The sequence below is a fragment of the Danaus plexippus genome, chromosome 26, assembly GCF_018135715.1.
Source record: "Danaus plexippus chromosome 26, MEX_DaPlex, whole genome shotgun sequence".
Classification (NCBI taxonomy): Eukaryota; Metazoa; Arthropoda; class Insecta; order Lepidoptera; family Nymphalidae; genus Danaus; species Danaus plexippus.
The window spans coordinates 4,317,995-4,342,194 of NC_083554.1; the positions used below are offsets into that span (position 1 = coordinate 4,317,995).

At 28.7% G+C, this 24,200-nt stretch overlaps 2 protein-coding genes and 1 non-coding gene across 5 annotated transcripts in view; 1 reads left to right on the forward strand and 2 right to left on the reverse strand.

The window, feature by feature from the left end:
* Positions 1-46: 46 nt before the first annotated feature.
* On the reverse strand, positions 47-118 carry Trnaw-cca (transfer RNA tryptophan (anticodon CCA)). The gene has a single exon. It is a non-coding gene; the product is annotated as a tRNA-Trp (tRNA).
* A 1,351-nt stretch (positions 119-1,469) lies between these two features.
* On the reverse strand, positions 1,470-5,106 carry LOC116774461 (putative Ras-related protein Rab-33). Its single transcript, XM_032667203.2, has 5 exons — positions 4,795-5,106; positions 4,289-4,408; positions 3,171-3,320; positions 2,776-2,889; positions 1,470-2,575 (listed from the first exon to the last, which is right to left on the reverse strand). The coding sequence occupies exons 1-5, from the start codon at positions 4,993-4,995 to the stop codon at positions 2,495-2,497; spliced, it is 666 nt and encodes a 221-aa protein (XP_032523094.1). The 5' UTR covers positions 4,996-5,106; the 3' UTR covers positions 1,470-2,494.
* A 307-nt stretch (positions 5,107-5,413) lies between these two features.
* The window catches only part of LOC116774530 (myotubularin-related protein 5), a 40,192-nt gene continuing 21,405 nt past the window's right edge, over positions 5,414-24,200 (forward strand). The window contains exons 1-4 of one of the 3 annotated variants that reach the window (XM_061524803.1): positions 5,414-5,502; positions 5,623-5,873; positions 8,274-8,359; positions 8,652-8,807. In XM_061524803.1, coding sequence (XP_061380787.1) covers positions 5,819-5,873; positions 8,274-8,359; positions 8,652-8,807 — 297 coding nt within the window. In that variant the 5' untranslated portion in view covers positions 5,414-5,502; positions 5,623-5,818. Of the gene's footprint in view, positions 5,874-8,273; positions 8,360-8,651; positions 8,808-24,200 lie in introns of all 3 variants that reach the window. The other 2 variants (XM_061524804.1, XM_061524802.1) reach the window with 2 other exon arrangements.

Sequence of the window (24,200 nt, forward strand, 5' to 3'; positions counted from 1 at the left end):
TTAACTAAAAAATAAAATATTTGCTAAAAACCCAAAAAAACTAGTTTGACCCCGACGTGATTTGAACACGCAACCTTCTGATCTGGAGTCAGACGCGCTACCGTTGCGCCACGGAGTCTATGTTGCTTTGACTGAAAATTACATTTCAATTCCGAAAATCTAATATATTTTTTGTTGAATTCCTTAAAATTATTTTTAATTTTATTAATTTTGTTCAGTTTAAAAGCATAAGAAAGATAAAAAAAGTCTGCTAAGTGTTGAAAGTTATCAGGATAATTTTTTGTTATTAAAATTTGTTTCATACTAATTGCAAATCGTAAAACATGAGGTTATTCATTGAAAAATAACGTGAAGGTACAGTGCTCTCATCTTGAGATCCTTAAAAATGTGTATACAGTATATTTTTTAGGACCCCAACAGGATTATTACCAAAATGTCAAACAAACTTAGAGAAGTAATAAGTCCTACAAAAAATATAACTATGACCATATACCTACCTAATAATATAAATGTGAAAGTAACTCTGTCTGCTACCTTTGCATGCCTAAAGCACTGAACCGATTTTGATGAATTTTGGTATGGAGATAGATGGAACCCTGGAGAAGGACATAGGCTACCTTTTATTCCGATCTCGAATCATAATCCCGAACACGACCCCAACCCTAAAACTACACCGGTAGAGCCGTAAAGTGCAGTCCGCTTCAGTGGCCGTAATGACACAGAACAACGATGATGTCCACACGGACGGAGTCGAGGCCAAAAGCATGTAAGTTATAAGCGGTTCTTTATCACAAGGACAATAATTAACGTTAATTAAATCGTTTATCCAAGTCATAATAATTAATTGTGACCAATAACACACTAAATATTATTTCGCTAATCAAGAGAATGTCAAAACGATTTATGAATTGAGAAATTCCTCTTAGACCTACATATTTCCACATCTATAGTGGCTGGGCCGATTTAACGAGAATTTCAATTGCAGATATTTGATGCCATAAGGAGTAACTTAGACGAAGTTTTACGTTTTGACCGACTTCAAAAAAAAAAAGAAATTTTCAATTTCATATTATGTGTTTCGTTATTACTCCTTTAAAAAATTTACAAAAATATTTTTTTCGTCGAAAAACCACTGTCCTGATGTAGTTCCACTGTCATTGAGTGACAATCTGATGGAGGTCTCTGCAAGAAATCGTATAAAACCTCATAAAGAAAAAAAGGCGGATATGAATGGGCTTTAAATATGGTTGACTTTATACCTTGGAACTATGGCATAATGTTTCCTTACTTTACTGGCCTCAATTATGATTAGCTTCTAATAATTTTGGGGCCAGCTTTTTATTGGTTAATTTGTATGTTACCGTTCACTCATTTAACTCAACAATAGATGATATCAACAAAAGTTGAATACTGTAACAGTTTTCATTTTGATAAGAGTAGTTAGAGGGGCACCAAAAAAAAAAACAAGGTTATATTTTCAAAACTTTATTTTTAGAAAATAAAACATTATCGAATATTTTTTTTTTTTATTAATTTGGCACATAATAAAATTTTATCCATCAGCTGCCGTCTCATAAGTTTACTTTCAGTGCCTGGAAGTATTGATAACATTAAAATAAAACGAAAATAGTATAATATCATAAGACAAAATGATTACCACAGAGATCAGTCGGGAATGAAGAAATACACATTAAATAAAAGATGAAATTAATGTAAACAACACGATCTTACATTAAAATTATTAATAGAATTGCTTATAAAATTATATTCCAACTAAAGTTCACTACACACTTTCTTTTTTTTTTAAACCATAGACTAAAAATAAGCTGTTTCAAATAAATACGGTTATTGTTTTGTTTGTTCGAATTCATTGACAGTGACGTCAGACTACTGCGGATGAGAAAAAATAAATAGCATCATTATTTTACTTAGTCTATAATCAGTTAAAATTAAAAATAAAATGTTAATATATACATATATAATCTGTTCAAAATAGTCTAATATCCTGTCAATACCTAATTGACATGTTGCATGTATGAACTGACTACATATTATGATATACATACATGGTTACAGAATATAAATAAAAATAAAACCCTTATCATGTAACTTTTGAATACTCCTATTGCTAAAAATAAAAATAAATAAATAACAAGAAAACGTTTCCAAACAAACCTTTCATATTGAAAATTAAATTAACTAACTGGTTCTATGTTAATGAAGATGCATAGTTTAGAAACATATCTGTTTAAAAAACGCATCTTGAACAGGTATAATGTTGTCATGTTGAAAAAAAAAAACAGATTTTCACGAATTTTTAACACACAGTCATTAATAAAACTTCACAATACAACAATAATGTCTAAGCTGAATTTTATATTTGAACAGGTATTTATATTAGCCATTTTTATTTCAATGCCAATACATAATTCACTGCCTTGTATACCCTGAGCTTTTATAAAATATTAGATTTAACTTGTATTTTATTCAGCATCTAACTGCAGAGGCAATTATCATTACTTGTTGTATTCCTCTTGTGTCGATTAAGTGTTACCAGTCTTGGACCTAGTTCTCCCTGAAATATTAATAATTATATATTTATTTTATTTTATTTAGATGGACTTATTATTTATGAAAATTTACAATAATACATAAATGAATAAGCCTATTTTTCATTTTATATTAACATATTTAATTAAATAGTTACGCATTGTTTTTTTTATAATAATACATAGTTAATAAATAATAATATGTAAGTGCCATAGTGTTAGTTACCTCAACACTCACAACCCTGAAAGGCTGATGAGAGTATAGCTTGTGTGCCAGGGTTATGAAGATGGACTCGACATTGTCACACTCCGAGTCCAGTAAGGCTGAGGTTTCGAAGAGCTGGTGAAATATAATTTTCTTTTTATTTAAGAGAATATTTCCAAATTATTTTGTATGATCTTTCCTGGTTAGAATCTCAGAGCATTGACACATTGCAAATAGTTTTATTGGTAGAATCAATTACATCAGTTAAAATGTTTTTTCATAGAAGATTCTTGCACTTGGAATATTAGTTTGAAATGAAGATTTATTAACAATTAACATATGGATTTTTTTTTTAAGTAAAAGATTATATACAAAAAAAAAGATAGAAATGAATAAAACTTATACAAACTGCATACCGGCATCCCATATCTATCGGCTAGACGTTGGGCATACACTGTGGCCAGTCTATCAGAAGGTGATCCACAGTCACATTTGTTACCGACCAGCACACGAGGAGCTTTTGTCAAACCGTGGGACTCCACTTCCGACATCCAGCTTGTAATGGACTGGAGATTTAATTTTACAAAAACGTTGTCAGCATATTAAAAATATTATTTTCGGATTGACTACCCGTTTTTTATTATTATAACTACATTTTCCCGACGTTTTGGTTACTTTGAGCGTGATCACGGGCGGAGAAGATAGAAACACGGAGTAAATAAAAAATATTAGTTTTATTTCAATGAATACTCGGGATAGTCTCAGATCTCATTCTGTTATCGTTATGGCTTAAATGTTACTTATAATGTATTTTATGTGATTTTTAAGTCATATTGTTATTTATTAGATTGAATTTTTGATAACAAAATGAATGTTACTCTATCTGAAATCTACTTTAAAGAATCCCAATAAACATATTCATTACATTAGTATAAAAAAAAATAGGAAATAAAATTAGGAGGGAAATTGTTGAAACCTCTAATGAGTCTGAATTGACTAGGATCAATTTATATCTAACCTCTTTTATGTAATAGTTTTTTTTTTTAATTATACTGTAATGTACGTAGTGATGTTGGGAAAAAATAAATACCGGCGACTAACTCTACACTTATATATTAAATATTTTTATATATACAACAACACAGACAACACTGAACACTTAAAAAAAAATTTTCATAATCTTTCAATAAATTTATATTAAATGTTGATATATTTTTTTAAAATTATAATAATAGACATTTTAAAATGTACATACAAATTAAAATATTCAATGTTACCAGTTTATTAATTGAATATTTAAGAATTTAGTGATGTTTTAGATTTAAATAAGGCAAAGTTTTTTTGGATACTATGAGTTTTTTATTATTTTATACCAACATAACCCTTATGTATCAGTTTCCTCATACCAACAGTGAATAAGGGCACACAAAATGAGACACTTTCATCTCATAGTATCAAGAAAATTTAGTTTTATTTACATGTGAATATGCTCTTTTTGTTAGATATTATGTTGAATAAGTCGGTACAGCCTTACATGGAATGTTTCCGGTTTGGTGACATCATAAACTATCACCACCGCATGTACATTACGGTAGTAATGCTGCACCATGGATTTACGGAACCTCTCTTGACCAGCTGTGTCCCATAGCTGTAACTAAATAAAAGAACAATGTTTTTCTGTTAATTAAATTCCATACAACATATATTTAGGGCAAAAATTGTGACTGAGTCTGAATCTGAAGTGATGCTATACCAAGGATGTCTACACTAATAAGTCATAAAACTCCTTCTAATGAATTTTAAAAATATTGTTTTTACACCGTGTGAAACACTCACAGATTGTTAAATATATGTTGAGAAATAGTTAAATAAACTTTACTTTATATAATGACTCAGAATATTTATTTGGGGGTTATATTATCTCTCCTGTACCTCTGTCATATAGAAAAATAACAAAAAAAAGTAAAAAATTTAAAGAAATCTATGAATAAAACAAGCTTTCTAAACAAGTCAAACCTAATTTCATGCTATATGATCTACCTTAATATCTTCGTTACGAATGCGTATTGTTCTTTCTCGGAAGTCCACCCCTATTGTAGCCTCTGATTTATCTAAAAACTGTCCTTCACAAAAACGGTACGTGAGACATGTTTTTCCTACCCCAGAATCACCCAGCACAATTATTTTAAAAACTTTCTTCTGTCCTAACCCAGGAACAATTTCGTTTGTTGAATCTGACATTTTTAGTTTTATTTACTACAATTCACAAGATGCGAGTAAATAATAACACATCAATATTTTGATAACAAGCGTTCAATGATAACAATTAACATTACAGTCAGTGACATTGATGTTTATAGTTAATGATACCAGAGCGAAATAATATTTATACCTCTAAAAATTTCGTATCTCTAATGATATTTATTAAAATACAAATATTAAAAAAACATCTTTGTTAAGTTACAATTTTAGTAATGATAAATTATTAATTAATGTATACCATTTTAAAAACTGTAAATTATTACTAAATCATTCCTGCTCCTATATAAAAAAGAATCTTGTATAACCTACGTAGTAGAATTTAGGAGTAACATTTTGGAATACGGTAACACATTTGGTAGAAATTTATTTTTTCGATGATAGCAGTTTTTCAGAAATGTCGGATGACGAGAGAGGGTTTCGGACTGTTTTGTGGCGTTAATTAACCGAAAAAATTGCACAACCTGCTAACCTGAATATTTATTAGTCGTATTTAGATATTTTTGAGTTTTAGATATCTTAATTTTAATAAATATATCACAAAATTCCTAAATTTACCTACTATAACCTCTTAATCTAGACTATAATAATTGCTTCATGTAATTATAGGTAGAATGTTGAGATTGCGATAAATGAAAGTATTGTTTATGTTGCTTGAAGTTCATGGTGCGTTTGTGTTGTGAATGTGTTCAATCAAAATAGTGTCAGTGAAAAATGTGAAATATTCGAAAAATGTGTAAAATCCTGTGTCAATCAATTACAAAGTGTTTTTGTGGTGTGAATCGGATGTTTCGGTAGGATTGCGATGTCCAGATTAGTGGACTACTTTGTCATAGTGGGCTTCGACCACGAGAAAGAAAGTAAGTCATTTTAATTACGTTTAATATCTTATAGTAATGTCATCTACATTTAGATGTAAATAGCTAATAAATAATACAAGAAAGTTACAACACCAATAAAGGATAACAAACATTTAATATTATTATCAAATTTTACATAATGTCTATGTAAATTACAATTCTTGTTATCAGTTTAAAAACAATGATTGGTGCTGACTAATACAACAAAGAATACATTCCAATTAATTCTAATAATTAATATAAATAAAATTCTGATTAAATTTAGTTTTTAATATATCATTATTCATAACATACATATAATTTCATTATATTAATAAGAAAAAGTACTAATGAATGAAGGCAGATAATATAAAACACCATACATTTTGCTAACAAGAGAAAGTATATGAATTTTAATATTTAAAAATTAAAACTTATATGTATGATTAAAATATAACATATGATATATTTGTTAGTGTAACTAATTTCTAATATATTTTATTATAATTGAGAAGCTATTCATTGTAATCCAATATGTAGACTATTTTGGTGTCAATAGTATTTTGGTTATAGGGATATATCTGAACTTAAATTTATGTACCAATCACACACACATACACACACTTTATATTTGAAAAAAAATTTGAAGTATTATAAAAACATTAAAATGAATAGTTTTGTTATATGTTTATGATAACATTAATTGATAATTATTATTAGTCATAAATAAAAGTATACTTCTACAAAAATTACTTTGATTTAAACCATGTCAATAAATACTTGTCTGGTATCTGAGGATATTGTTTTTTTTTTTGTAACCAACATTCTAATATTATAATCTATGAAGCAATAACAAAATGTATCCATTTTATTTTCTTTCAAATAATCATGTTCTATTAATTTCCTGGAAATTAGACTAAAAATAGACTTGGAATCAGTTTAAAGTTTTTAACACTAAATGATGTCATCATTTAGTCATTCATTAATGTTTCGAACATGAATATTTCCATTAAATATCTGTTGGATAGAAGTATAAGATATTCTATTGACACAGAACACCAAAAAAAAACTAAAAAGATTCTAAGGCTGTACTTAAAATACTGCTTATAATATTTCATATATATATTTTTTTTTGTATATTGGTTTGAAAAGCACATAACAATAATAGTTTTAAAACATTTTAAATTTACTTTTACGGACTCTTTTAGTGATATTTTTCTTATACACATACAACACTTTAGCTTTCAATTGACAGTAATCCTTTCTTCCTAAAATGAACAGCCTGTATCTTTAGATTTAGATTCTTGTAATGTTAAGAAAAATTATTAATCGCAACATTTTATTAATATGAATACTATAGAAGTAAATTTTATATGAAAAATTAATATTGCATATTTTAAGGAAATATTTATTTATTTGAATGTAATCTTGGTTTTAAAATATATGTAAACACTGCGTAAATTAATTTGAAGTAGAAAATTTTATTGTAAGTACTTTAAAAATACATATTAAAGTACCCCAGTTAAATAACTAAAATACTGTTCATGATTTTATATAACTGTTATAAGCTATTCCGGTTAGTATGTTGCAGATCTTTGTATAAATAAGTATACAATATTAAGATTTTGCTTTCCTTTTGATTTAGTTGTTGAAAAAACTTTCTCTACTATTGGTCTATACTTATGATATAATAAATTTCACATTTTATACATATAATTGAATAATAAAAGCGCTTTCACAATTTCTGTATGTATAATATTTACAAATCATTTCCATTCACCATCAAGTTTCTTGTAATTTTATAAAAACATTGCTTAAGACATTTATGAGTATTTAAATTTTCTTACAGTTTAGATAAGTCCTATTAGTACTAAATTTTATATATGTAGGAAATACTTAAATTATATACACGAGAGATATATAAGAGTAAAATAAATTAAAAAATAATACAAAAGAAAAATGTTATTGTGGTCATGTTGACAATGAATTTTGTCCGTCCTTGACCTACAAGTAAACTTTCAGAGTATATAAAAATTTAACCAATATTATAATTTTTTTCTATACATTCTTTCGCCACACTCTACTTTTGATATATCACATAGTTTAAGTAAACTTTAAACTCTGTCGGGACAACACGTGCAAAGTATAACAATTTTGGATGGTTGTAGTGTATTAGTGCCTGTATAGTATTTACCTTTTATAATTATATTTTATAAAGCTCAAGAGGGTTAAGCTGTTTTCCTTTATCAGTTATGACATTCTGTAATAGACTTCATAATGATATTAAATTTAAGATTTTCGGTTTCGTTCACGTTTTGATCGTCTTTCACGATTTTATGAAAGTAATATACGTTTTAGTTTGTTGGTGTATTTTTTTATAATGTTATGTATAAGTGAGCAAGAATGTCTGTATTGTTCAAGGAGGGGGATTGAGCAACGGCGTCATTCTACAAAGGTTCCCCGAAGTCAACTGGGACGACACTCCATTCCACGACGGTATAGAATGGGTACGTCACTATTGTAGATGTAGATCATTATCTATAACTATAACTATATATAGATCTATGACTGTTCGTGGAATGAAGAACGAATTAACGAAATTAATCTGACAAATTGTTCATTGAAAATTTTCGTTGACATTACATGAAAAGTTTTTGAATTAATTAATGTGCGAGTTCTCTTACGCCAGTATTATTCAATGTTTTAATTATATATTTTTTTTGTAATAATCTTAATATTATCATTACACTGGATATAATTTTTAAATGTTAAAGCGACAGTATGTTTTTCCGGTGACAGTTCTGTCAGCCGCAAGGGTGGGCGTTGTCCACGGAGCGTACGGAACCCCGTTTCTACGTCTCCGTGTTGACGGATGTGGACGCCAACAGGCACTACTGCGCCTGTCTCTGCTTCAACGAGACAGTGGCCATCACTCCCACCAAGCCCGCAGACGAGGTAAATGCTCACCAATAACAATTTAACAGTTGTTTATACTACGATTGAAGTTGAAATACGCTTTACGTGTATATGAGCCTTAACAATATTTAAAGTTACCAACTTAGGTTTAGGTTTCATATATGTATTAAGTCAGATTCTTGAATATATATGTATATATTATATGAAGATTCTTTTGATTCTGTAACACTCGACCAGTTAGGCGTCAAGGAGGTTCTATATGACATTAATATCGTACAAAGCATGGTGAATTAATCTAAGTTACTCCAAATGTTTTTGTTTAAATATTATAAAAGCAAACAAAATGACTCGGTTCAATTGACCTTTACATTGATTGTTCCACTCGAACAGTCTACAATGAAATTCGATTCAGCCAATAAGCAAAATGTTCAAGGTCGTTAAATGTTATACCATTTTAACGTTCTGTTACATATTATATAATATTAATTTAACAGCGTTTTGTTGTTGTAAATTAATATGTTTGGTGGTAACAGAAATTTGTTTTAGAATTTAAATCATTTTTTTATCAACACTAGTTAATGGGATCTAAGATTTTCGCGAGTTTTATTCATTTAAATGAAACTAGTATTATTCGGATATACTACGCGGATTTTATTATTTAAAAACTACATAATCCCGACGTTTCGGTTACTTTGCAGCAACCGTGATCACGGGCAGACGAGATGTGAATGTCTGTCTGTTGGTCTTGTCGAACCGAAACGTCGGGAGTATGTAGTTTTTAAAATAATAAAATACACGTAGTATATCCGAATAATACTAGTTTCATTGAAACACTTTAGTGTTCAAAGCTGTAATTTAATACAATACACTAAGTCTATTGATTTCATTAGATGGAGAAAGAAGTAAATAAGTGTTATATCAAAATGAATATATATGAAAAGTATGAGAAGGGGTACGCAATATAGACATTGTATTTACAACCAGAGTTATAAAACACTACTACAATTACAATAAGGAACAAGTAACAATTGATTATAATTGGTTTACTATAAACGATGTCGTAAATTGAAATCACGAATCTGAGTTGACAATGAACATGGTCGGACTTCCGTCGAAAGATAGGAAGATATATATATATATGTATATTATATATATAAATTATAGTCATGTATATTGACATTGGACATTGTGGTTAATAGTAATGTATCGTAGAATTGGTATCATCACAATGACATGAAATAAAAAATGCTTGAACAATATATCTTTTCTTATTTGTATCCCTATTAAGTATAATATAGGTATTGTTTAGCATTATGGAGGCAATATAATATAATAATATATACATATATAAGTATGTGTACATAATATTAACGCACTAAACCAGTGTATATCAGAGCAAACGGTGAACGTACTCGTGTACACAATTCGCTCTCAGATTCCAAGGACATTTATAATTATATTAGACGAGATGGAAGCTTCTATTAAGATTTATTAGGAAACTTATTTTTATAATATAATATATAAAAAAAAATAAATAGGGATTTGATATAATTGTTAGGGAAAATCTATTTTTTTTTCCGTGTCTGTTCTGATTTACTTATAAATTATTACTTTCTGTGTATTTAAACGAATTAATAGTTTTAAAGTTAATAAATTAACATGGAATCCTTTAATTATGTTTGTCTTAATATTAATTAATTATTTCTATTTTCTACTAAAGAATTCAAAAACTCATAGAATATTCACTCAATATTCACTCACTATCAATATAAAATCAGAGGACTTCAATACTATTAGTATCGCTTTAAATGACTTGAGAGATTATTATATTTTTCTTATTTTCATATCTTGTAATAAATAAACCATTTTTTTAAATCTTAAATAGTAATTCCAGAAACAGTCACTTTACGTGTTTTTTATCTATGACTTATCGTCAAACGAATTGGACATTATTTATTATGCCAAGTTTTATTCAAAAAGTTTATATATATAGCGACAATTTAAAAGTAAATAATATAAGAACCGTTTTGTTATTACTGTTCTAACATTTGATGTGTTCAATTCATCCTGAATACCTCAATGTATACATATATGTATGCTACCTTCCGGCGTTTGTGTTGCCATGTGTGGTATAAGTACACTGTAATTATATAACTTTAGTTGAAATTGCGATGTTAGTTTTATTATGTATTATCTATATCCGTTTTTTATAAATATCCTCAGCGACAATTTCGTATGTATTGGTTTAATAATAAGATTATTGTTTATCTTAAAAAGTACGAAAGAATATATTTAAATTGACAATGTGTGGTGTGGTTTTTTTTAAAGAAAAGTTTAAGTTATAAAGGCTTAAAAAAATTGATAATAATCACAGTCAATGAACTATTATGAACTATTTTTATGAGCTAATATTCTTTTTTATTGATAACTGAATATATTATTTATCTACTCCAATATATCAGGGCAGTTATTAAGCTATCTTGCCATCACAAAAACAATTCATCAACAACGAGCATGTATAATGAAACCCATATCACCCTGTATAATATAGGATAATCTTTATATATATAATCGGGACATGCTGTATATTGTATACTATATAAAGCAACATTATTAGTGTCGTTGCATTTATAGTGAAAGCCATACAAGTATTTATAATGTATTAAACAAAATGAAGCCCCTCGAGTGGTTTTGATGCAAATTCTCTCATATTCGTACGTACAGTAAGTACTTATATATATTTTCTATTGAAATATTGGCAAAACTTTTATAAACAGTCATTTCGAAGTATTCCCTAGTAGTGATGTGTAGGTTTATTGCTTGTATCTATATGCTTGATGGTTTATAAATTAACGTTCGCTGTATTAAAAAAAAAAAAAAGAAATTAATCTTTTTTTATTGTATTTTTATGTTATATATTATAAATTTATTTACATATGTTATATCAGGAAGCACGATGTTATACATATAAATTAATTCAAATACTTACTTTTTTGCTAGAATTAAAATTAAATAACAGATGCGGTAAATATAATGGAAATGAAGTATAGAACGCTTAAAAATAAATAATTTCTAGATTATTTTCGCATCCAATAATATCTAAATGTGGGAAACCATAACATAAAATTGACGGTTCGTTAGTAGTTGGGTTCCTAAAATACGATCGCCTACCGTCACTCGAAGTGTATCTGTGAAAAGATAACTTCTAACTCTATTAAAACGGATGACTGATATCTGACAGCTATATATAACTGTTGTAATAAACCTGTCAGTTCCACTTTTCTGAGAGCGTTACTTTTATTTTTACACAGCGTAGTTTCGTACGTGTGGAAATAATTGTGATATGCGGGAGAATCGAATTATTTCATGTTGGAATTTATTTTTTGGCTTATGGATTTCGGATGAGACCTTGAAGAATAGATAAAATTTTAGCAGCTTGACAGAGCAGCCAACGTCGGTCCGACACAAGTTTAACTATCGAAGTTAAATAACACAAAACTACACTCTGTACATGACGTTACAAAATACCGAACAAACAATTTTCGATTAAATTTTCTAAATTAAAATCAAAAATTTATTTGAAAATGTCGCCATTTTAATAATTATTTCAATGTTTATTTTTTACTACACAAACGTGGTGAGATCGTAACAACGGAATTTTTCCGTTTCAATTCGATTGGCTGTTTAATTTAAAAATAATCAAATTAAAAAAACATGATAATAATACTGAAAATTTTTAAAAAAAGTTTGGTTCACAAATAGCTTAAAAAAAATATTTTATCTGTATTTACCTGATAGCGTGTTCCTTTTGTTCTAGAGTCTAGACTCTAGACTTTTTCAAGCGTTGAGATATCAACAATAAGATCACTCTAAAGAAATAGACTTTACGTTCGAAATAAAAGACACTATTGGAAATGCTGTTTAAGAATTATCTCATTACTAGTGACATACATTGAAGTTATTCAATTTGCTTAAATAATTTGCATCGTGACTACATAGGAACCGTCTCTAATTTTACATTTAATACCTTATAATTTATATAATAATGTAATGTATGAAAACTCGCCGTATGTAGTGCACCGACGCAAAACTCGGGGTAAGCATTACGTATGCATCAAACAAAGTATGTTCCGTTATGTGTTCTTTCATTTGTTCGTAGTGAATTAATGGGTTTGATGTAGAAATATTCTCATATATTTCGGAATATATATATTTTTTTAATTATGAAATATTTATCGTAAATAGTATGTATGTATGCAAAAGTATATAAGGTGCATGAATTATTATAACTTATCACCCATAGTCGTATTTAATTAATAAATTTAATAATACATCTTAGCATTGTAGAAAATAATGACTAACTCTGTAATTCAATTTGTATAGATCTGTAACTACTTGTTTGTTAACATCATCAAAACCGATTCACAGATATCTTTTAACCCGAATGATGACGTCACTCCTAAAAGTCAAACCTACGTAGGTACTTAATGAGAATATTTCATACATCGATTATTAAGAAGAATAGTTCCCACAAGCTTCCGTGGACACACGTTAATACTGTTAAAGTATAAATATTACATGACGTCATATCTAGGAGGAAGTATTGCACTGTGGCGTCTATTTTTACGTATTTGTATACATAAAATATTTTTTGTCCTATACCCAACGGAAGGGATATATTTTTTTGATGTTCCTTAACAATTTTTCGGGGCGGAAGCGATGTGGCAGTTTTATATTAAAAAAATAAACCCAGAAAATAAAGAGTGCAGCCCCGTGTATAATAAACACTGTCAAAAAAATTTTTTTTTGGAATAATGAGGGTATGTTCCAAACAGGATACGTTGATTAAAACCGTATTAAGATTTCCTTAGACTGGTTGAATTTTATATCTGACATAGGTACGTGTAATACGTGTGAGAGATATTTTAATTGTATTTTTATATTTCGTGCTCTTTTAAGTTACAATAGTCTCTTGTATAGGTTTGTATTCTACTGGAAATAGTTTGTTTCGAACTAATCATTAAAATTTATAATGTGTTGATTTTGTATAAAAATACTATCTTTTTTGGAAGAACATTAAATTATAATGCCTAATAATTTATATATTGTATGTATATATTTTTCCGTCTCTAACTCACAGTTATCAAAATTCTGCTGGGTCTGCTAATGTTTAAAAACGGAAAAATATGTTATCTTTTTTGCATTTTTTTCATATACATACTAAATATTGTCATAAAACCGACTGTGAAATTTCTATATTACTCTACAAAGTTAACGTATCCCTTTAATAACATATTATATTTGCACAGTAGTAATGAACATTGAATAATTTTTTTGTCTTAAACAGGTAGTGACAATTATTTTTGTTAAACAAAATCTCCGATCCATTGATTCAGTAAATTTCAGAACATTTTTCTTATAAATAGATATAATATATATGGTTTTTAATTAAAAAACAAAATATTTTTGTCATATGTCTTATATTCAAATATGGTTAACGCCTCCATCATTCAGTTCGCTCCTAAATACGCTCCAAGAACCACATAAAACGGATGTTTTATTACATTTTCATAGAAATAGTTGTGGCTCAAATATAAATGGTCGTGAACCGTAATAAATTATTTTTATACGGAATATTTATCGTAAAATTAAATTCCTCTGTATTGTCTTTTGGTATAAATATAGGAATTATGGCTAACTATTTTTAATCTTTATTATATATTAGTTATTCTCGTCGACGTTGTCCGTTGGATTTCGGAGTTTGGCCTAGATAGAATATTCATGAAGTGTGTTAAAAGAATGGATAAGGTAACCAAATAGCACCTATCTGTATTCTGTGGCACGTGACTTCATACACAATATAAATGCTATGCCTTGGTCCAGCAATAACTATACGGAATCACGACATAAATTTTACTCTGTTTTTTAATCTGATATTTTATCTACATTACTGTAGAGTTTCGTCAAAATCAGTTTATTCGTTTTAGCATGATCGAGCATCAAACATACATATATCGTCAAAAATATTCTCATTTACAATATCAGTAGGATAATTTTAATGAAAACATTAAGTACTTAAATATTGTTGTAATATGTTTGTTTGTTAAGCTTTGTGTCTACTTTTTTCTATAACGATCTTGTTCCGGCTAATCTCCGGAATTTGGATACAAATTCCCAGTAATTGACTGTAGCTCATTTATTTAGATTAATTTACTTATAACGAAAAATTACATATTAAATCGGACTGTCTTTAAAATAATGTTTCAATTAAAATTCAAATAAAAATTTTAACTGCTGTTTAAATGAGTTTATATTTCTGATTTGAATTTAAATTGTGATATTTAGCTCAACATCGCTTTAATGTAAAAAAATATTAGTTTATATAATATTATAAGTACATGAGTCATTTTAGTTAGTACTACTTACTGTCCGCAGCTTCGCCCGCATATGAAACGCTTTGAGATACGCGCATTATTCTTATGTGGTGTCATTCGATTTTGTTCGGCCGATAGTAATTAAAAGAGAGAATAGAGTAACAAACCGCCGAATTAAAAGCTTCCTCCTTTGTGGAGTCAGTTAAAAATTAGCCTATATTCCTTATGAAATTATCTATCTGCGAGTGATAGTCCGGACGGAATCGGTGCAGGTGTTCCGGAGTTAAGCTTGAACAAACATACGGACGAAAAATTTAAATTGTATTTTCAATGTAGGTATCGTATATAATTGAATATGAGTTTATTGAAAAGCCGTCAATTTAAAATTACAAACAGATTCTTAAATTTTATTTTTTTGTTTTGATATATTTTTAATACGAACGCCATATTATGTTATGTAAGTTTGTAATCCGAGTCCCCTACTATTTGTGACGCTCCACCGCAGGTATCGATGTAACACGACACCCTTTGTAGCGGGTTTTAAACACACGTTTTATTAAAATATATATATGTATGTTATAATGTTACGGAGTAATTACCGTCGTTTAGCCAGTTAATGGTCTTTGGGGATAATTCGTTAAGTTTTGAGGATTAATAATTATATCATAATATTAAAAATACAAACAGATCCGAATAAAGTAAGCTAGCGTTGGTTTCGAATTTAAATTTTTTTTCTTATTATTAAACTGTAGTAAAGGTAATACATACTTGTTTTTTGTGTGTGTTTTTTTTACATACAAACAATTTACAAATTATTATTATTATTAACGAGATAAGAAAACTATTTAAAAATATTCGTGTTTAGCTGTTGTAAAAAAAAAATGCCTACTCCAAATATTCGCTACATGACGCGATGGACCCGGCACCTTCACTATGAATCCATGGAATGCTGAGACGTTTCACCTCTACATTCCACTGTATACAGTTTAAAACAATAACCTTTTTTTGTTTTTACGCAGTCGGTTAAAACGTTCTTACCTCTCGGGTTGTTTAGCACAAGCTTTTTATATATGTATTATAATAAAAATAGCTAATAATGTATTAATTATCGATATAGACATAAAATTATTTTGCTTAAATAAATATTTAAACTAGATAACTCATACGATCAATTTTACATGTGATGCTGTTCATCTGAAAGACATCCGTCTTTCCTGTGACGCTTTAAGCAGCATAGAGTTAGGTACAGCATAACTTATGTTCTAAGCTTTTATGTGTCATCTACCTGTTATTTCTCCCCTCAGCTTTTTTCTCATCGTTACCAAAATCATTATTAAATTAAGCAACTTGATCGTTATACTTATATTTTTTTATTCACAAACAGAGAAATTATTTACTAATACAATAAGAGATGCATACTAATATAGTATTTTTAATGAACATGTCTTTGGATTGTGTTAAATATATAATAATTATATGTCTATAACCCCTCGATTTCGTCTGCATGAACATCAGAGTTTCCTCTGAGAGAAATGTATGAAGTGTTTTAAAACAATATATATAGTGACCTACGTTGCACTCTTTTCATTTTAATATATGTACTTAGATATCGTTTGCAGTGCCATCTATGATCTGATTTGTGAATCTAGAAACATCTGGTTCGACACCTAAATGCATACAAAGAATCATTCAAATAGATCCAGTGGTTTAGGAGAAGTTCAGTGACATACACACGTACAGTACAATAATATTGACAAATATATTAAATTTTTCCTGGTCTTTAACTAACTTGAAACGGGTTTAATCTATTTCATTCATCTGTTGTATCAATCTTTGTACAACTTCTTAGAAGGTTCTTATGCTAAAAAATCACAAAAGTGTACAAAAACTTTGATAATTTAATGAAAGTTGATGTATTCTTAACTTTTTCTTACGTATTCTTCTCTAAGTACGTTTGTTATAAGTGTCAGTTGTTCAGCGACGGATCGCAAAAGTTCAGTAAAGTGTTCAGAGATCACTCTAAAGTTACGTTGTATTGTATGAGCGTTGAATTATATTTGTTTGAGTCAAGAACTTCATTCTAGTAGTCCATGGTCGGAGTTAAGTTAAGTAATATCTACCATCAACCAGCTCCCTGGACCTGCTGGTGTCTCTGACGTGACAGGACCACGTCTGTCGGCTCTTCTAGCTGATATATTAGCGCATGTCTATACAAAAGTAAACTTCAGCCCTTGACAATGTGTATGTCTGATAATATTTATAACATTCCGTTAAATAATTACTCCAATGACAAACATATAAAGATTTTAAAATTAATTTAAAGTTAGTGAATATTAAACAACAGATCTAAGACATCGTAAATCATAATATTTGGTTCCCATTAGATGTGTATGTTCTATGATTAGTGATCTTCAGTCAATTCATCTCAACAGGAGCTGGATGCTATTATACAAACAGATTGAAAACGACGTTCCTCTATTGAGAGTATTAAAGATGAATACGTACGGATAGTTACCGACAGTTAATGGTTTAGTTTAGTTATAAGAAGCCAGGCACAATTTAAATTATAAGAGTGAAATATTAAGATTAAAAAATATATAAAAATATGATCGAAGTATATATTATTTATAATTAATACAAAGCTTAGAATAATGCAGTAATATTTATTACGAAATCATTGCAGTGTCATAAGTCTGCATTATAACACTACATACTTAACGTTTCCAGTTTTTTCATTCTTAAATCGTCGGACATTATAGTATTAACGTAGGATCTTGAATGAGAAACGGGTTACCCTTCGTGTGTAGTGACGATTCAAACTTGTGGTAAGCATTAACGTAGCTGTAACTGGTCTAAATCAATTGAATGAACTCAACCGAGTAAGTGTTACGGCCTCAACATTAAATATTCAATGTACCTTAGTACATGTCTATAAATAAATTGAAAGTATCGAAGTGTAAAATAAATTGAGTTTTGCTACGGTATGAGGTCAACGGCCTTGAGGCTGAGACTCGAGCGGAAATCAGCTCTGGTATACTTAAACATACATTTACATACCGATGGATGCGGTATTTATTATATAAATAATTTCATCTAGCTTTCATTGATATTTTTATGAGTACATATTTAAATTAATCTATATTTTTTTAATTTAATTTATTGTTGTAATTATGTACTATATCCTTTTTTTTTTTTTTTTTAAATCTATAATTTTTTTTTGCACAGCCCACAGCACACCTTTTTTCCTCTACAATAAGGTTCGCTTATAGAAAAAGCATAATTAATATTAACCTCGCCCTTTATGCAACAATTATGTATGTGTTTTAAAAATATAAATATTTTCGGGGTTACGGGCAATTTAAACTGAAATATTATGATAGTTAAATCCACAAATACCAAGGGTACATCATAATAAATTTTCATTTGGAATCATCTGATTGCAGAGATATTCGTTTCGTGTTGTTCTAGAGGGATTTCTTAAATATTTTGTACTTATATAATTTTACTTACACGCAATAACATATATGTAATATTATTATCGAACTAAAACGCATCAGTAAAATGTTCTTATACAATGTAAATATTATATTGTACACATAACAAGATGTGTTCCAGATGCTGTGTGTGATACAAAAAGAACATCAAATATCTTTGAGATTTTTTTTTGTAGTTGACAGACTTATTCGCTACAAAACGGACTCGTTACGAGATCGGATCGGTTGTTGGCCATTCTGATTTCTTGTATATTTTAAATTTAAAAAGTGCTTATATGTTCATTGTACGGTTGTCAATCAAGGTCATCACTGAGCTTTACTCTCCAGTTTTACTGTTCTATATATTATTTACAGCTCTTGGAGTTATTCTAACAATAAATTCTATCAAAATAGAATTTTTTTTACAGATAAATGTACTATTTTTTTTATGTTTGTGGTAAGAACACACACAGAACATATACAAATCATTTTAGTTATATATACATAGATATAAGCAGAATTTATTAGAAAGTTAAGTTGAAAACCTGGTCGTGTCTAGCATTTTTATTACTCAATATTTTTTATTGTACATTACAGGAAATATTGTTTGTTGATAGAGCCAAGGGGTATTCTAGCTCCGACTCCTAGGTTCTATCCACAGCCATACAAAGTTTCATCAAAAACCGATCCTGCGGCTTAACCGTGAAGTACCACATTCTCGTTAATATTATGAAATATTCCTATATGCATATGAAGGAGTAAGAATATGAATTTTCCGTTTTGCTATAGCACCCTAACCATAGTGTGCATTAAAGAGGACTACGTGCTCACGCTCTGTGAGACAATAAGGAATGAGGGCGAGCCGCTTTGTTGGCCCGAGCTGATGATAATGAAATGAAAACTATATACATAGCTGTGGAGACATACCATGTTACACGTAGGACATTTAAGATGCAGATTATAATACATATATAGAATATATAGCTGAATATATAAATATATATACATATATATGAATACGTAAATAAAATATATTTTTATTCAAATTTGTGCACGTGAAAGACTGATGAAATTTGTTTATGTACAGACAATTTTCATATTAAAATATCTTTTATATCTCACTTAAATAAGTTTTATTAATTCCTATCGGTCTCGACGTTAGCCGAACAAAATTAACCGAGGCTTATATATATGTGATTTCTCTTTCTTTATTCTATATACTAGTTTTTGCTCCCGAGTTCCAAGGTTATACTCAGTCAGACAGACAGACTCAGATAAGCTTTTTAATGAAATATCATTTTTCGATATAAATAGCATATATTGTTTATATCACAAAATTTACAATGATTATGAGCTAGTATAAATATTAAATCTCATATATATACATACAAAACTTGTTTATTATATTGATAATTGTAGAGCTAAATAGAAATGACATTTTCTGTGATAGCAAATATAAATGTCGTTTAACACGTCAGTGTACGTTTTCATATCTTGGACACAAATTGGTTCGTGATTGCTTTGGAAATCTGATCTCAGTATTGAATTTACGTGATGATTGCCTGCGACGTCTCCTCTTAAATCCTAACATGACGTATGAAATAAATCTACATTATCAAATTATCACTTATTATAATATTTATCAAATTTATAATATTTTTAACTAAGTAGCATTATATATGGTGTTAAAAGATCAAATTTTAAATGATTAAAACTGATTTACTTTCAAGTTTTTAGTACATGTCTGCTCTTGATGTGGGCTGGTTTCTTGTTTGCGACATTATATTAAGTAATCATTTCCTCCGTATGTAGCGTACTTTAGTATAGTTATTAGCAAACATAACGCTAATATACATACCCAATCAAAGGAAATTGCTATCGTTATTGATAATCATAATCGATTATGTATCGATTTCTCATATTGTTTTATTGTTTGTTATCGACAAAGGTCATTGAACTCTCATCATGTTAAAAATAAAGCGCGATCACGTCGCCAAATTATCTGTTCTATTAATGATTATAATACTATTTCAATTCTCATATAGTATCATTGATAAATAGATAATTTCAATGGATTTATCGTATTTTAATTTAGTCATATTGTTAAGAAATTTTAATTTTGTTCACCTTTTTTTATTGAGTCGTAAATTAATATGAATATTTTTATTATTCCGTTACGTGTTTTATTATATCCGTTACGTGTCCGCGTCTGAATTCCTTATAATTACGACCGGTTACGATTTTCATGAAGAAAACTTTATTAGTATTGTGTTCGGAGTTTAATTACTAACAATTTGTTACTTTACGTATTTTAGTTAAAAAATTATAACCCATAGTAACCGTAACGGTCTCTGTAGCTATTTCTACACAATTGCATATATGTTGTACTAGTTTTTCATTGTAGCATGCTGTATATATGTTATTGTAAACAATATTTTAGAGAAATACCACATGTCTCAGAAAACTGTAAGTGTTGAGCATCAGAGATACACACACACACACACACCTACACAAACACAGACAAACACACACACACACTGATTAATTTGGGAATACATTTAACAGACTATTTACTTATTATTACTACAGTGTGCTCTTAAGTAATTATATATCAATAATGCCGAAATTTGCATTAATTTTAATTTCTCATGTATAAGGATTTATTTACTTTTAACTTCTTTCTTTTCCAAAATTTGGTTAAGACAGAGAAGTAAGACAAACACAAAAGCGAGAGCTATTAACATGCAAAAAGTGGAAATAACATGTCGGAAACGTTGCATACGGATGTATTATACAATTACATTTTGGTTATTTTTATTCTGTTAAATTTAATATATATTAATACTAGTTCCTTCCCGTCTTCGTCCGCATAGAATTCGACATTTGGCTCAAAGAGAAACGTGTGTGTGTTACAACAATAGATATGGTAACCCAACGGCAGTGACTTCTGTATTTTGTGTCACATGACTATACAAAATATAACTGTATGAAGTTTTGGAATAATTTATAGTTTATCTGTCTAAATGTCTAAACTATATCACTGCAAAGTTTCATCAAAATTCCTTAAGCAGTTCCTTCCTGATAGAGTATCTTAGAAGCTGCAGGTCGATACCACTTAACAAAATTGCCCTTTTATTATGTTAGAAAAATGCACTCAAGTTGTACTTAAAATAATATTTTGGAAATTTTCGCATCATCTATTCGGATGCGATCCCCGATATTGAGAATAAAATGACGTAACGCTCATATTCTTATTAATTTATTATTATATAACATACATGTGAAAAGATAAGTTGTGCAAAGGATGAAACCTGTCTTACAACAGAACTCAGATGGAAACCAATTAAATTATGTAATGGTATATTATTAACATATTAAAATACTACACAGGCAAACCGGCGGGCTGGGACTAGCGGGATTTCTTAATATAACTGGTAACATCTTTTATATTAACATCAGAGTTTCGTCCCGAATGTACTTTGCAGGCCGCTCGTAATTAAAGTTCCAAGTTTCGGCTGTATATTTCTCATAAACTAGCTCGTGACCGCGACTTCGTCCATTCGTATATAACCAGATTTATCGTATTTTAGCAAAAAATTTATCTGAAATCGTAGTTCTTAAAAATATATATACTTTTGTAAGGTCTAGTCTGTTTGAAATAATATTTTAAAAATATAAATTTCGCGTAATAAATTCTCTTAGCTCGTCTGTGTGATTTCATTATTTCGTATACTTTATAACATAAATAATAATTTTTCCATAAATAATTAATTTGATATATATATTTATAATGAGATCTCGTATGCCCGTGATCACGGTTGTTGAAAAGTAACCGGAACGTCGGGATTATGTAGTTTTTAAATAATAAAATCCGCGTAGTATATCCGGAATATATAAGTTTCATTTAAATATATATTTATAATTTTAATACTTCTTTAATTCCTTGTACTTGTGTCATTTTCGTGTTTATCTGTTATGAAATGTCATTGTATTGTATTTTATTCTACTTTATTTTATTGCTATACTAAGTTTTTAAATCAGTGTCTGTACGTTTCGAATTTCTTGCGTTTAAATCTTATAGAATAAATTATTTTGTTAACTATATATATATATATACCAAACTAATGTAGGATTGAAATGAAATTTTAGAATACATGTAAAAGTAATCCCTTTTTTTATTATATAATCCCATAAGTTGCTTAAGATTTCAAACAAAGATATAACGTGTATATGATGATTTTTTTTTAACTAAGGAAGTCAATAATTACATATCTATTGTAATCACAGACGGACGCAAAGCAGCTGTTGTTAAGAAAAAAAATTAAGTACGCAATTTTATAAATAAAACAAAAAAAAAACCGTCAGTGCTCGCAGACCACGTCCTTAATAACACTGAGATGAAATCATTTTAAATTCTGTCCTTGCTTGTTATAAAGTAAAAATTTCTTTAAACGTATTATGTCTATAAGTATAGCTTAAGACGCATTACATTTTATATTGTAAGATAGCGAAGGGTAATTTAGTATATTAAATTTTATGGCCTGATAAATACGGTCTCTTCTCTTCTTAAGTGTAATATATATATTGCTTTATATTTTTTTTCATAATGAAATAGCTTAGGATTTTAACTAAACAGCCAATATGAATATTTACTAATAGTCATTCGTATTGTTATTTTATTTCAGCAGAATATTTCAGGAAAACGTAAATTTATATTACATATATAGTTTCACAGATACAATATCCATGGTTGATTGGTTTCATTAAAAATTATTACCTTGTGCGCTTACAATTGACCAAGTCATTAAAGTATGACGTCATAATGTGTGGTGTAATGTAGCACAATATTTATACTATACGTGAAGCAAACATATCTTGAGAAGAACACTAGCCACAAGCCAGCCCGAGCATCCCAAGGGGGTTCTTGTTATAAAGGATCCGAGGAATTGCAAAGTCTCATATAGAAATAACCTGAAAGGGTTGCATATATTATAAGGCATAGTGACTTATCCTTTGTGCAAAGAAATATATATATTTAATGAAATATACCATATTATTCCTATAAGTCGATTAAAATTTGGTTGCAATTATTAAAGAGTATACAATGGTCTTAGTCAAAATCCAAGAGATTTCAAGCAGTCTTTTTATTTTTATTATGTTTCAACAAATAAATTTTTTATTGTAAATTTTTAGAAAAAAGAACGTTGCATATTGACTGTGTGTAATATATGTATATACATGTATTAGAATTATATGATCTATATAATTTTAAATCGTACATACAATTCATATATTCCGTTATCTGATCAAAGTAAAAACAATGGCGACCGGCCATACGTGGCGATCCTTCACGTACGTAGGAGCACTTGATTTACATACATACATGCATACCCATATATATTATATATATATATGATGAATTAAATACAAGCGTATTGCCAACATGGAACTCATCTATCTGCTTATCAGTGAAGAGTAATGATAAATAGAAATTAATAGGTCACTTGGGTAAACATTCTTAATTAAAGTGGTATATAAGCTTTGGATCTGTATATTTAATACTTATAATGAATTATGTAATAAAA

Coding starts and splice junctions, on each gene's coding strand:
- LOC116774461 (XM_032667203.2), bottom strand. CDS start 4,995: ATGTCAGATTCAACAAACGAAATTGTTCCTGGGTTAGGACAGAAGAAA. Junction 3,321..4,288: donor CCAAACCGGAAACATTCCAT/GTAAGGCTGTAC, acceptor TTAAATCTCCAG/TCCATTACAAGCTGGATGTC. Junction 2,890..3,170: donor CCGATAGATATGGGATGCCG/GTATGCAGTTTG, acceptor ATATTTCACCAG/CTCTTCGAAACCTCAGCCTT.